This window comes from Pezoporus occidentalis, unplaced genomic scaffold, assembly GCF_034315485.1.
Source record: "Pezoporus occidentalis ecotype Australia unplaced genomic scaffold, CSIRO_AGI_Poc_V1 ctg3, whole genome shotgun sequence".
Taxonomy (NCBI): domain Eukaryota; kingdom Metazoa; phylum Chordata; class Aves; order Psittaciformes; family Psittacidae; genus Pezoporus; species Pezoporus occidentalis.
The window spans coordinates 20,631,233-20,645,882 of NW_026914940.1; the positions used below are offsets into that span (position 1 = coordinate 20,631,233).

At 38.6% G+C, this 14,650-nt stretch overlaps 2 protein-coding genes across 3 annotated transcripts in view; both read right to left on the reverse strand.

Moving 5' to 3' along the window:
• The window catches only part of SPAG1 (sperm associated antigen 1), a 35,731-nt gene extending 24,750 nt beyond the window's left edge, over nt 1-10,981 (reverse strand). The window contains exons 1-9 of one of the 2 annotated variants that reach the window (XM_062627300.1): nt 10,896-10,981; nt 9,309-9,450; nt 8,628-8,787; nt 8,149-8,271; nt 4,310-4,377; nt 3,889-4,007; nt 3,386-3,491; nt 1,888-2,018; nt 1,151-1,257 (exon numbers count right to left, since the gene is read on the reverse strand). In XM_062627300.1, the coding sequence (XP_062483284.1) occupies nt 1,151-1,257; nt 1,888-2,018; nt 3,386-3,491; nt 3,889-4,007; nt 4,310-4,377; nt 8,149-8,271; nt 8,628-8,787; nt 9,309-9,448 (954 nt within the window). In that variant the 5' untranslated portion in view covers nt 9,449-9,450; nt 10,896-10,981. Of the gene's footprint in view, nt 1-1,150; nt 1,258-1,887; nt 2,019-3,385; nt 3,492-3,888; nt 4,008-4,309; nt 4,378-8,148; nt 8,272-8,627; nt 8,788-9,308; nt 9,451-10,895 lie in introns of those variants that run through there. The other variant, XM_062627301.1, reaches the window with a different exon arrangement.
• A 1,346-nt stretch (nt 10,982-12,327) lies between these two features.
• POLR2K (RNA polymerase II, I and III subunit K) lies at nt 12,328-13,929 on the reverse strand. Its single transcript, XM_062627309.1, has 3 exons — nt 13,778-13,929; nt 12,928-13,020; nt 12,328-12,491 (listed from the first exon to the last, which is right to left on the reverse strand). The coding sequence occupies exons 1-3, from the start codon at nt 13,836-13,838 to the stop codon at nt 12,469-12,471; spliced, it is 177 nt and encodes a 58-aa protein (XP_062483293.1). The 5' UTR covers nt 13,839-13,929; the 3' UTR covers nt 12,328-12,468.
• Between the last annotated feature and the right edge of the window lie 721 nt (nt 13,930-14,650).

Below are 14,650 nucleotides of genomic sequence, written 5' to 3' on the forward strand. Positions count from 1 at the left end.
AAATCTAGAGACAGGTGTTTAAAAAGAAAGAAGGGGAAATCAGGCAGGTTGATTCCTTGGTTGATGTGAAACTGTGGAACAGGACTCTGGACAGGAATTCAGTTCCAAGAATGCTCTAAAAGGGATGAATGCTGTATATAGTGAATTTGACATAATAGGCTTGGACCTCCCTCACTGGTGCAATAGCAGCGATCATATAATTCCATGGAAAAAAGCAGCAATCATCAAGTTGATAGCAGGTCAAAATGTGCCAAAAGAAGCTGAACAGAATTCAGGTGATGAGGCAATTGCACAGCACCCAGAAGTCATATGTAAAAAAAAAAAAAAAAAAAAAAGCAAGGGAATGTAGCAGTTTGATGGATTCCTAATTGACAAAGAGACATTTAGTATCAGAACTGCCTGGTCCTGAAGATTCTCAGGACACAGAAGAGCCCAAATGCAAGGCTTAGGTTCTAACCCACAAAACACCCCTAAGAAGCTACCAATGAAAGGACACAAACAATCCTCTCCTAAATAGCTGAAGTAATAGTCGTACAAGGACCACATCCTGACCTTGAGTTTCCAAAGAAAGCTTCTGGCTTTCTTAGATCCAAAATTGGCTAAGGAGGGTCCAGGTTCATCAGAAGGTATGAAAGGTTTTTCATTCTAGCCTGGGGGTGAGAAATGAGGATTTATAACATCATGCTGAACTAAGGACAGAACCCAAGTAATCTCCTTTTAGGTTAATAATAAAAGCTTATCATCTCTTTAGATTTTTCGTGTGAATTATGTGTCAGGTTTAAATATACCTATCCCAGGGATCTTCTTGAGCCAAATGTCCAAGTAACTTTGATCAGCTAAGACACTAATACTGTAATCATGTTCAGTAGCAAAAATTCAGGCACCTAAATTACACTGGTAGAGAAGACTTGAGTGCCTACAAGTTCTCACAATTAAGTAGTAAAGGTACTTCAGTAGGCTGAAGGTCTGGTCACATTCAAGTACCTAATTTCCACCACAGGTACCTATGTGATCTTGAGAAACTGACTGCTGTCACAGCAGAGCACGTCCTCAAAACTCATATTCAAATCAAACAATATAAGCTCTACGTACTTCATGCTACAACTGCATACAACCTGTTGCTAGACATAGTAAACTCATTGGTCTTTACCTTAGCTATAGCATTTTGTGGTTCAACACCTAATACTCTGTTCAGGTCCTCTATAGCTGCCTGGTAATTCTGCAGCTGACTGTGTACAGTAGCACGACGCATAAGAGCTACAAAGGAACAAAGAGTATTATTTATGTATTTGAATCACAAAGTGGATAAAATACACTTTTTTTCAAGGGTAAACCAGTTTTTAAAATTCTGCATTTAATTCATAATGACTGCATTAGTGTGTCTGTTCTCTTGATCATTTTTAATGATGCAATTTCACATAATGCCTTTTGAGATGCCAATCATGAACTGTGAAGCATCTTTTTACATTTTTCCAACTCTTCTCCTCCACCCATGCAAATATAGCCATTTCCTTCAGAAAAGATTAAATCAGCAACTTCTACTGTTTTCATGTTGCTTTTAAAGTAATTAAAACTTCAGTGTGGGTATTATGGAAACAGTGCATTGTATGCACAAAAGAGGGCTTAAGTCGTCATATGAAAAACAAGTTAGCCCCATGCTACCCCATAAGAATATGCATTACAGATCAACAGAATGAACTGCCTAAAACTTCCCTGACCTCAGAAATACTATTAAAATTACTTTGGGGAGCTCATCTGTTTCCTTATTCATACTTGGACCTGATCTAAAGCTCAGTTAAGTCAATGGACAACATGAATAGACATGTACTATTTTATTTGCTAGAAATAAAGTACCACATAGAAGAGCAAGTTTATGTTCTCCTTTACCTTTTAAGTTGCCAGGTTCCATATCTAGTACCTTCTCACAATCCTGCAAAGCACTGTCCCAGTCCTGAAGTTTGATTTCTGCTTGAGCTTTGTTGTTATATGCAGCTGCAGTGGGTATTACTGATATACTTCTGAAAGAAGGGAATATTGACTATGGTAGGCTCATAGCTAGAAAGCCTGAATGTAGAAATACTTTGCTATTAGAAGCTGAAAACAGTATTATAACAGTATTAGTACTGATACTCTAAACTCCCTCCTGTGAGACCAGAGGCAACCATCCACCAACTAGATTTACCATCTTCAGAGGTCTGTTGCTTGCCAGGGCTTAGGTCTGAGAAGCTGCAGAAAGATGCTATGGCTCACCTATCGCTTAAACTGTTACCTCTTGCTACCATCCATCTAGTCTTTAATAAAACTGTCAAATGAAACCTTTGAGAGTATCAAGAGTTAACTACAGATCTTTGGAAGTTATAATGGGAGGGCACACGAGCTTCTCCTTGATCTTGCTTGTAAAAGGGAAAGACTCAGGTGTCAGTGGATGAATTTTCCAGGTTTGGCTATGTGACTGGTATTGCAGGTAGGGCTTTAGTTTCTATAACAACAGGATCATCTCTGATGAACAAGGACAACTGGGATGCATATGACATAGTACAAGAGAATCTTTGCCCACACCCTTGCTAACCTAGCAAGAAGGACTCTTCACCGTGAAGAGGGGACAATAGGGAAGTGTCAGGGTGACAGCATACTGCAAGAGATACAAGGAAAACTTTCTTCACTGTAAGGGTGGTGAGGCACTGGCAAAGGTTGCTGAGAGAAGCTGTGGCTGCCCCATCGCATCCTTCTCTTCCTGTTGTCTGTTCTGTCCATCTTAAGCTCTTCTTCGTTTGAAACAAATACAACAGAGATCTTGTAGCAACAACCTCTATTAATATAAAGCCGAAGTCTGAATGTAGTGCACTGAGCACTAAATAAGGTAACCTGAAAGAGTCTTAATTCTTTTTAATCCTCTGTCTATATACTTTTTTTCTGGACTGCTGCTAATTACAGACTGTATTATGGTGATGCTGTACACAGTGATTTTTCTTTCTCCTAAGAAGAGGTTATTAATTTTACTTATTACCAACTGAAGCAATCCTACCAATATGGTTTTTTACAATTAATTTGTAATGAATTTAGTTTTTCAGCACACTGCTTATCCTTTTATTTTTGTAAACTTGCCCTTGACTCTCACAGGGTTTGAAAAATCTGAAGAAGTTTGTGAAACCTGCAAATTACATCCCATCACTATTTAACCATTTCTCTTTCTGATAAATAAAAATTGCTATCAGGATGCAACAATGCTTTAAGGATTCTTCTGTCAAACCTTTTTGCCCTTTTAAAAAATAATCTAATTGTCACTATTTGTCTCAGTAAGAAGCTGCTTTAATTACATTGCTCTAAAAATAATATTCAGAAGTAACAGCCATTAAAATGAAAGAACACAACAGTATTTACTCACCGAGTATAATATGTCACTGCTTCCACATAATCACCACTGGCAAAGGCTTCATTGCCCTTTTCTTTTTCACGAGTAGCAATAAAAATCTTCTCCTTCTTTGTCATGCCTAGAAAAATAAATATTTATACATAAAAAAACTAATAACTGGCACAGATGTAATCAAAACACTATCAGCTAAAATATTCTGAATGCCATAATCTTTATTATTTTTAAAAGAACATGACTTACTAAAAGACAAATTTGTATTGTATTCTACCACTGGTTTGTAACAGATGTATGCTCTACTTCTTTACCTAGCACTCTCAACCTAAACACAACATAAATATTTAACTGATTATTAACACCAAGACTAGATTTTATTTCAAATATGGCTTCATGTTCAGTTGACCTCCTAACGTTTCACATTTCTAGGGATTGAGAAACCTTCAACTCTATAATTTGTATTCACACTCTACAACACAGTACTACAATTGAAGAAAAACTGTACGTTTCTAAGACATTACCAGTTGTGTCTATTTTCTTTTTGATTATAGGTGGACTTGGCCTGCTAAAGAATCTTGCTTTTGAGTTACTTTCTTCGCAGCTTTCATCAATTTTTGAACACTCCTTTTCCACATCGAACCTTAAATTAATAAAATTACAGATTTAATGATACTGCATAACAAGACTCCTTTACTAATAGAAAGGCTTACTATATTTCTATTATAAACCAAACGAAAAGAGAGTTTAAGGCTGTGTTCAGTTATCCATGACTATTTAGGAAAAAGATGTTTCATCTTATCTCCTTTCCTTGTGTTGGCTTCTTTTGCGTGTGTGTGCACTTGCCCTGCTTTTACATTACTTCCTCTCTCCCTCATCCCAACAACCAATATTCCATTTAACAAATAAATAAGATTAAATATATATATAAAAGATTTAACATACTTTTCCCATTCACTGTAATCCCGTGGTGTGTTTTTCTTGTTTCTTTCTTTGTTTTGTAAATTTTTGTTCTGAAAAAGAAACAGCCAGCCTGTAAAACAAGTTTCTGAAGTGGAAATTCACAGCCTTTTGTTTTGTTTCTGCAATACATATTCCTAGTAACTGACACTATTCATGACTCTTCTCAGCATAGTCTTCAAAACTTTGTCTTGCTTTAAAGAAAATCTTCATGTATTTCACATATCCTAGTAATCTGAGGAACTCTTCAGCCTCACACTTTATCTTCACTGGCCGGTTATGTCACAGAGGAATAGGATAAAAATTTCAGATAGGAAACTGCTCTTCTTAATTAGTATCTTGTGCTGCCACCTTGCAAACCATCCTTTCAACACAGCAAGGGAAAACTCAGTGTTGGGAAAACACAGCCTTGTGATGAGGTGTTTGGCAGCAGTAACCTTGTTTTAGGCTCGCCATTCCCAAGATAATGCAATGCACAGATTAATATTGTCCCTGGAACCCTCACAACAAATTTACAATGTTTTGACTTCAAAATAGTGTCTGGACTTCTTCTGACTATGTCACACTCCATTCAAGCAAATTCCCAAGATAATTTACACTCATTCTAGCTTTTAAATAAGATCCATCATTGAGGTTTGCCTTACCTAAAATTTATCCTTAGGACCTTCCTGCAACAATCAGTCCCAGTAACACATTCAAGTAGTTTGTATCACAACCCATCTCCTACACTAATGGCACCTATTTCCATAGCTGGCACCTTTGTCAACCTTTCTACCTCTGTCCTGAGACTATATTTCTGCTATGTCCCTCTCTTCTTGTTGACTTCAACAATACTTAATAGCAAGGTGTGGTTCCAAACAGGTAGAACACTCAGTTCAAAATATTACCATCTACTCTGTCCTGGCCGTTCAGCCCTCTTCTTAACCTTGCAATCCAACATTCACTGAGCTGCACTGCAATTGTTTGTAGAGTTGCAGATTTACAATTTTCTGGGATCAAATATACAATTTGATAGAAATTGCAGCACAATCCCTAAATATCTGTAGCACTTCAACTGAGCACATGATAAACTGGACCAAAGAAACAAGCAGCAACCTCTTAAACTAGCTTTACCAGTGGTGACACTGTAACTAGGAAATACCTCTGCAGTTGAAGTAAACACCACAATTTACATAATGCAAATGTGGCCCTTCCTGTGAACACTTCTAACTATAAAGTTAGGTTACACAAACTTTTACAGTATGCAACTTCAGAATTACTCTTAATGCTCTGAGTCTTTATAGAAGCTTCCAGGCCAGGTTGGACAGAGCCTTGGGCAACATGGTCTAGTGTGAGGCTTCCCTGCAAGGGGGTTGGAACTAGACGATCTTAAGATCCTTTCCAACCCAAACCATTCTATGACAAGCTAGACAAAATGAGAAACACATTTTGTCTAAATGCATGTTTGGAGGAGGTAACTCCTAAATATGGCTTCCTGAAACATGAGTTACCATTCTACATCCTGGCTTATATTACAAACTTAGGAATTTAATAAATGTTAAATCTTTTTTTTCAAACAAGAAGTCCTTATCTTAAAGGAACACAAAAATAGTGAAACTTTCTGAAGAAAACTCATTTAAGGTATTTAATAATGCAACTTTAATTTAGGGAGAAAACTACAGCATGTGAATGCTCCATCCCTGGTAGTGTTCAAGGCCAAGCTGGATGGGGCTTGGAGCAACCTTGTCTAGTGGAAGGTGTCCCTGCCTGTTGACACCTTCAAGGTGATCTCAAGGTCCCTTCCAACCAAACCATTCTATGATTGTATGATTCTATGTCCTTTTAAGGACTAAGGCAGAAAAGTTTACTCAAAATGCATGATTTTTAAAGTTCTAGGTCTCATTCTTGGGACCACTGTAACCATGTTGTAGCTCCAGGAGAGTCAGGAATTTCTCAATGAATAATACTTCAGAGCATCCCATCCAAGAGGCTTTGGTGAAAAATGATCATTTGCATGCTAAGAAACTGAAACAAAAAAATCGCTGCCCTTGTCCTCTTTTTGCCACAACTCACAATGCATTGATCCCACAGGTTTTGAAGCCCAGTAAACAATTTCTAGACCAAATATCAAAACATGGACTGGCTTCAGTTCAGATGACACAGAATTAGGCCTTGGCTCTCTTCTGGGCTTTCTGTTATGGTGTAAGACATAACTACTCGGTGTCAGCTAACCGGTATTCCTTTTTAATTCAGAAGATCCAAAATATATGAAGGCGCTACAGATACTATCACAGTGGATTTCTGTAACATAAAACTTGGACTTTAGTGTGAGGAGGTATCTGAAGACAGAAATCATTCTGGAATAGTATTTAGAACTGTGTTTGGCAAAGGAACCCAAGTCTGTTGAAATCCCATCAGCAGTCATTGGGAAGTATCTTTAAACCAATGCTTTAGTTCTGTCCTGGAAAAAGTGAAGCAGCAAAAGTAACAGTTAAGCAATGTGGACAGTAAAGAACAGAAAAACTCAAGCTGTCTCTCCAGTCCTCTTTTCTTTTGGGGTATACATATAACCTCACAGTTCTGGGCAGTGTGAAAGAAAAACAGGGGTATAAGAAAATTCCATACTGTGTTAAAGAGGGAAATATGGCATAAAGTTCACTCTTTTCTTTTTTTTTGGAAAATATTCCCTATGACGTCACATCAATAAAAAGAGACCACCATCTAGAGTTATAAGCTATTAGCAGTGAATTGAAACTGTACCTACATCAGCAAGAAAATCTGGTTACAGACACAAGATGCTTTCATTTACCAAACTCGTACCCATTGGTACAATCCACTGTTTTAGGGTCAGTAAGGTTTTCTCCAGAATTGGCTTCATTGAAGATACTGAACTTTTTATGCATCAGATCAGATGAAGAGTCTCCAATCAAATAACAACATAAAATTATAGAAGGGTTTGTGGATTTTCTTCTAGTAGAGAGTAGAAATTTATCATCCCGACTTTGTACTTGATACCACATTGCAAAATTATGTGATGCCAGTGTAAATAATAATTACAGTCCTAAATGACTAGCAAAAAACTGTTTAAAATTTGTAAAATTACACCCAGCTTTATCAGCAAGAAAAAAAAGAAAAAAGGAAAAAAAAAAGTATTTACAGGTATAAATTTAGTGCATACTATAGAAACAGCTTCTTTTTATTCAGTACTGATCTAGTAGTGCTATAACCACACTGCTATATTAAAAGACTGAATTCTAGAACTCTTCCAGGACAGGTTACAATTACTTCAGAAGCCATCTGCTTGGACAAAAGGGATGGAAATTATATACCACAGGCAAGGCATAAAGCTGTATCTAGGTTTTCTGGGTAATAATGCTAACACCTCAACCTTGTATGGAAAACAAAAGTTATAATAATAAATAATTATTCCAATATTTTTTTTCAAATTATCAATTAATAAAAAATATCACATGACCTATAAGGATCCTTTTATAAAATTTCTCACTTCCAAACAAACAGGACTAGCTCCTGTCTGGTCTTCTCCAAAAGGAACCTAGCTCATATGCTTAACACCACTTTGAAATGTGAATCAAAGAACATAAAAGGGTATTTAAGAAGATTTGCTCCAGAGTGATTGCTTCATCAGAATTAAAACATTATTACAAGACACCTGCTAGTACTAAGGAGGCACATTAGTCTTTTGTAGAGAAACTTAAAAGGTTTATATTTCCTGGTTAACAAAATGAAACTAGTAAGAAAGGCTCAGTGGCTGGAAGTCTATAGAGATAAAATTTCCAGATTTTAGAAAGGCATATGATTAATACACAATAGAAAACTAGAGATACCTGATTAGCAGGAAAACAACTGGAACAACGAATAGGAGGCAAATTATCTTGTCTTTCATGTAGTGGATCTGTTCTCAGGAATTGCGGTTTCTTACCATCTTCATTCATTTCTGTCACCCAGCTCTGAAAAAAAATAAATATCTGTACGTTAAGGCAGTAAAGCAGATATACTTCATAGTCTACAATGACACTAATAACTATCTTTATAATACAGTGCTCTTAATGGGGAAAGCAATTAAGACAAAAAGCAATTGTGCTTTTTTGAATAAAAAGAAATCTACAAAAAAAATTTGTAGAGCTAAAAAGGAGAGTAAAGATTCAATGACACCAACTCAAGAAAATAATAAAACCACCACCATAATCTTTTGATCACTTCCTCATTTAATCAAACAATTGCATTCTACTTACGCACAAGAAGAGGAAGATTGATAACATCAATGAGATTGTATTATGACCATTATAAATTAGTTATACTGTACCATCAGTTCACCATTAATTATCTCCCATTCTTCAGCTGTGAAATCAGAAGCTGTGGCTGCAGGCTTTTCTTTTCTCAGAGCCCTGCTCCTTGGATCTAAGCGCTCAATACGCTTTTCACAAAACAATGTAAGTTCAGGGTAACATCCCTCCTCACCAGACCTTTAAAATTCAAAGATATAAAAGTTACAGTACTGAACTGCACTGGATCTTCCATATTTCTCTTCATGTATAGTCATCACAGAGACTGAAGAGGAGTATTTTCCTGTTACAATTTGTCCTGAGTTCAGGACTATAACCAGAAAATTCCAGTCAGCTAAGCTTCAACCACTTTCCAATGCACATACATACACAGTTCAAAATTATCATCACAGTGCTCAGGAAAAAATGATTGTGGTTTTTTTTTCTGTAGAATTTAAACAAGAATTTCACCTGAAATGACCACACTCAGGCAAGATGGCAGTATTTGAGAAAAACTGGCACTGGGTTACTCAAATCTTTTGGATGGTTAGAACAAGACTTGGATTTCTAGCATTATCATTTGGACACTTTTAACAAATTTTTTTTTTTTTTTTAATTAGTCACAAAAAGGTTCAAGACAAATAGAATATTTAGGTACAGGTTCTGTTGAATTTTACAGAGCATTAATATAATTAGTAATGAAGGTAAGAAAATATGTTTACCTTAATATCCTCAGAATCTTTTCCAGGTGTTTAACGTCTGTGCATTTTTCAATGAACTTGTAGTCCAAGTGACCAATGGGTATTTGAAATGTTTTAGTGGTTCCTTGATCCATAAAAAATGGTAGTGACTCATCACCCATAACTAAATATTAAAAAGAAACAAATGCAGCAATTCCATAGGCACTTAGTTATATTTTAAAGCAATGCTAATTTATGAAATAACTCTACTCATGCTCAGAAGTACTACTCTGTTATGCAAGCAGAACTATTGCCACAAAAGAAAAAATTCAAAATTTAAGACCTGGCCACACAAACTGGTTTTCAGAGAGGTTTGCTTACAGAAGTACAGTTATGAGATATGCTTTGGAAAAAAGAATATGGACAAGCCTACTGATTCTGCAAGGCAGAACATGTCAGAAAGAGTGCTTAAAGATATCAATTTTTGCCTACTAGATTCTCCATTATTCTTTAAACACAATATGGTATTATCTATTTTAAGCAAGTGTGGTGTGGATGGTGCAGTACCCTGTACTTTTTTTCAGAGGCAAGATGTTAACCAACTCAGTGCATGTAATGGCATGGTAACTTTTGCCTTCTCTTTAGCCAAAATAAAACCAATTGTCTTTCTTCACTAACTGCATTTTCTAGACCTCTGATTATCTTAGTTTACCAATCTAAATCTTTTCCAGTAAGTCTCTAGCTGATGAAATGACGTTTTCAAATGGGACACTTCCTGTCTCCCTGTACCTTTCAACTGCTTATCTGCATCTTCTTCTATTTTGATTCCAAGCTCTGTGAAGCAGATGTTATTCTTTTTTTTTCCTCCCCATGTTATATAGTGCTTAAAGTGATGTTATTTTAACAAGAACAGCTAGCTAGTACACAATAATAGCAACGTATAAACTCAATTAAAGTAACACAATTACACACATTAATTTTTAGTTGCACAAAAAAAGTTTTTTAAGCAATACTCGATTGTAATTGGTCGTAATTAGGTATTGCATAAAGACAGGATTCTGTCCTGAGAATGTGCGGTTTCAGTAGAGGAGAAACAGAGCAATACAGGAAACAATAGGAGTAAAAAGCAAGAAAGGCACTCATCACAGGCTGCAGCACTTTCTCCCGTGTATTTCCGTACCTGTCAGGGAGCTGCCCGGAGCAGCTCTCGGGCCAGGCGGTGACACGTACCCCTCGGTCGCACGGCACCGCCGCAGCCCAGCGCGCTCCTCGCCTGCGGGCAGCTCCCCGCAGCCGCACCGCCGAGCCCTGCTCCGCGGCCCTGAGAGTACCGTCTTTACCCCCGGCGTCAGGAATTTACTTTAAAGCCGACACCGCCGGCTCCCCTAGCACCACAGCGCGGCCACCCGGTCCCTAGCAACTGTTGCCACGTACAACATGGCGGCCGGCCGCGCGCACGGACGGGTGCGGGGCAACGGCAGGGCAGTGCAGCTGCCCCCCTCGGTGACCGCCTTGCGAGGCTTCCGCACAGCCCCGCTGAGCTCCAGCAGCAGCAGCAGCAGCAGCAGCAGCAGCAGCAGCGGCAGCGGCGGCGGCGGCGGCACCGGCGCAGCGCACACCCGCACTCACCTGCCTGGTGCCGCACTGCCTCCTGGAGACGACCGCAACCTAACACCTCGCCTCAGCCGATACCCGCCTCCCGCTGCGCATGCGCTGCTGAGCCGTGTGGAGCGGAGGGTGAGGGGCGGGAGCGAAACGCTAGGCCTAAGGAGGATGGCGTCGGGGTCGCTCCTCTCCCTCGCACGGCGTGGCCGGGGTCACGACACGGAAACACAACATTTAGGTTATGTTTTATTAAAACTACAGCCCGGTTTGTTTTCAGTGTAGTATTTTATCTAGCTTAGAACAATCCCCTCCCAACGCTGGTGCCTGCAGTGGTGCCGCCCTGCAGCCCCCGGCACTGCTCTGTTAAGCACGTCCGCACCACTTCCTAATAGGAGCAGATGCTCATCTGTGCCTTTGCCCACAGACCCGCAGAGCCCGTGCCTTCGTGCCAGCAGGCCGCTTGCAGCATGAAAACTGCCCTCTCCCCAGCGGGCAGCTCTCAGAAGCCTTCGAGCCCTCGTTGCTGTTGTGCAGGCACACACTGCATGCTACGTGTGCCAGTAGGGAGAACAACTGTTGCAACTGTGCAACGGTGCAGTAAAATTGCTATATTCTCATGCATTTACAGCGAAGTGTATCTGGCTTCCAAGAAATGAGATGAGAAATGTATTTACAGCTAAAATGAGATAAGATACCTAAGACAATCTTTATCAAACATCTCCAAAATACAATCTCAAGAATGCTTTTTTATCAGCGGCAATGACCCACTGCAGTTCATTTATGAGCCAGTACATGGCCATGCAGTCTGGCACAAGGATACCTCACTATATTGATAAGAGATAAACTGTCTTAACACACACTCCAAACAGGTGAAAAAAAAAGTACTGGCTCATCAATACAAACCCACTTTGATGTTTTTATTACAGTCCCCTGAGAAGCCACCAGAAAAACAAAACAAGATGCTATTTTTGTTTTGGGACACTACCCAAATTATAGGACAGATCTAATTCTTTCCCAGGCACAACCAAGACAAGAAGCACACTGGGAATTCCCATTTACACATTGTTCCTGATGTTTACCTTGCCTCCCCTCTTCTTTTCTGATAGATTATTTTTTTGACACTTCCTTTACAAACAGGTGCCTGAACTGGGTGCTTTTGAGTCCTTTGAGATTTGCTCATTTGTAATGGAGATTTGCATTTCAGGCCTAGCCTTGTGTAACCTGTTTATTTTCAGTAGAATTTATTCAAACCACTGTTACTTTATGGAGTCTGTAAGAGTCCAGAGAACATGTAACAGAAGTTAAAATGCAAATAATGTTTAGATGAGAGTAATGAAAATGAGGTTAACTCAAAAAGAACACAATACCACTGAACTTAAAACAACTACTGCATACTCCAACTACAATTTAAAGGACAAGTTTAGAAATCTACTGCTGGAAGACAATAGAGACATGATTTAGTATAACAGTAAACTTTAATATTTCAATCTCTTAAAACACAAATAACAGTGTGCATTTGTACATGAATGAATTTACAAAGCAAAGTTATCAGAAAGATTAAACTGCCCTCATGACATCACTGTATCTTCAGCAGACATTATCGGGCATCAAAAACCACCACTGGAATAGTGCAGTTAAAGAAAAAAAATGCATTGTGGTTGAAAAAAAAGATGGGGGGGAAGAAGATTGTCTAAATGTAAAATCACAAGTAACTACATAATTAAAGATGAGTTTTGAAATGCTTTTAACTCCACAGCATCTTTTCTTAAAAGGCTGAATAATACCAACAATCCATAGTACACCACCCAGCATACTATCATAGCTTAATATATTTTGCATAGAAAATGTCAAAAAGAGAGAAAGTGCCAGGAAAAAGTACAAGGTGCCCAATCACACTGCAGAGATTTCCCTATAGTACTTTGCTCTACTATACTGATTTCTGGCCTTGAAAGATTCTTACATCCTTACTCAAATCTTCCACTCTGTTTCCCTTATATATACCTTGTCTCCGTCCACAACTTCCCAAATGCTGTCAAGTGCATGTTTAAAAGGATACATCTTTTTGTCCTTTTCTTGTACATTATTCTGTAGCCACATTCTCTGCATCTGATGGGATCTCTTGCCTTTATTTCATTTTCTGTATGACATTCTGACATGATGAAGATAGAGTGGTTAAACAAAACCAGCAACTTTCAAAAATCGTAACAGTCAAATTCCTATTTGTGGCAAATGTAACAAAAACCAGCTGCAAAGAATCTGTAGCAAGAGCTGAATGGTATCAAGATACTGCATAAAAAAAGAAATTCACAATCTTCAGTTCTATTAAGATCAAAGAGGATCTTGCTAAAAATCACCAGATTGTTACTGTACAGAATATATTCCACTCTTGATACAACTAGACTGCCTACTAATGAAATCTTCAGCTCATTCTCCCAACCCAAGTTTATTTTCTTAAAGACAAAATACTTCAGGTATTCCCAAAGTGATGGCTCAAAATCACCAATTCTTAAGTTGTTGACATATATAGATAAGAGAGATTTGACTACTGCACTTCAAGAAAATATGAGTAGCATCTGTGCACATAGCACTTTCAAAAAACTCTTGAAGTGCACTAAATAGAAGGTCCACTGTCTGCACCACAAGCAGACACTTGGAGAAAGCATCCTCTGGAGGTGGATGACCTCCACACAGCAATCTCCACAAGCTCTCATGAATTACTTCCACATTGCTATCCAAATACACCCCATGTATGTGGTACCATCAGTGTGTAAACCTTTAAAGAACACCAGGAACCACACTACAACTATTCATATTTATGCACTCTTCAGTATAATGATTAGGCATTCTTCATTATTAAAACACCAAATCTCCAGTAACAAGTAAAAAAATTGATGTCTTTTCTTTACCTCCACAAATGTAAATCATTGGCTGCTGCTTTGGAGGCTGAACATCCTTCTGTGAATCCATGCTCTAAACAAAACACACATGCACATCATGTATTTTTTTAATTACTTTTTCAAGGCGTACATAATCATTTCAATCTCTCAGTCTAAAGCTCAGTCTAAAGCTCAGCTTCTCAAAACCAAAGTAACATCAGGTTTCTCAGAGCTTTACCAATCTGGTATAGAAAACCTCCAAAGATCATAGAATCATACAGTAGTTTGGTTGGAAGGGACCTTCAAAGGTCATCCAGTCCAAACCCCCTGCAATGAACAGGGACATCTCCAATTAGATCAAGTTGCTCAGAACCACATCCAGCCTGGCCTTGAATGTCTCCTGGGACAGTGCATCCACCACCTCTCTGGACAACCTGTGCCAGCATTTTACCACCCTCACTGTAAAAATTTTTCTTCATGTCCAGCCTGAATCTCCCTTCTTTCAGTTTAAACCCATCACCCCTCATCCTATAGCAACAGGCCCTGCTAAAATGTCTCTTCTCATCTTTCTTATAAGCCCCTTTTAAGAACTGAAAGGCTGCAATAAGGTCTCCCCAGAGTCTTCTCCAGGCTGAACATGCACAACTTTCTCAGCCTTTCCTCATAGCAGAGGTGCTCCATCCCCCTGATTACTTCTGTGGCCTCCTCTGGACCCTCTCCAACAGGTCCATGACTTTCCTGTACTGAGGACTCTACAGCAGACAGCATGACATTTTCTATTTAATGAGATTCTAAACATTAAAGCCCAATTAATATTTTACTCCTACCTCTTGCCAATGCCCTACTAAAAACATAAAAAGAAATTATTTCTTACGTAACACTATTATCAACAGTGTTATCATA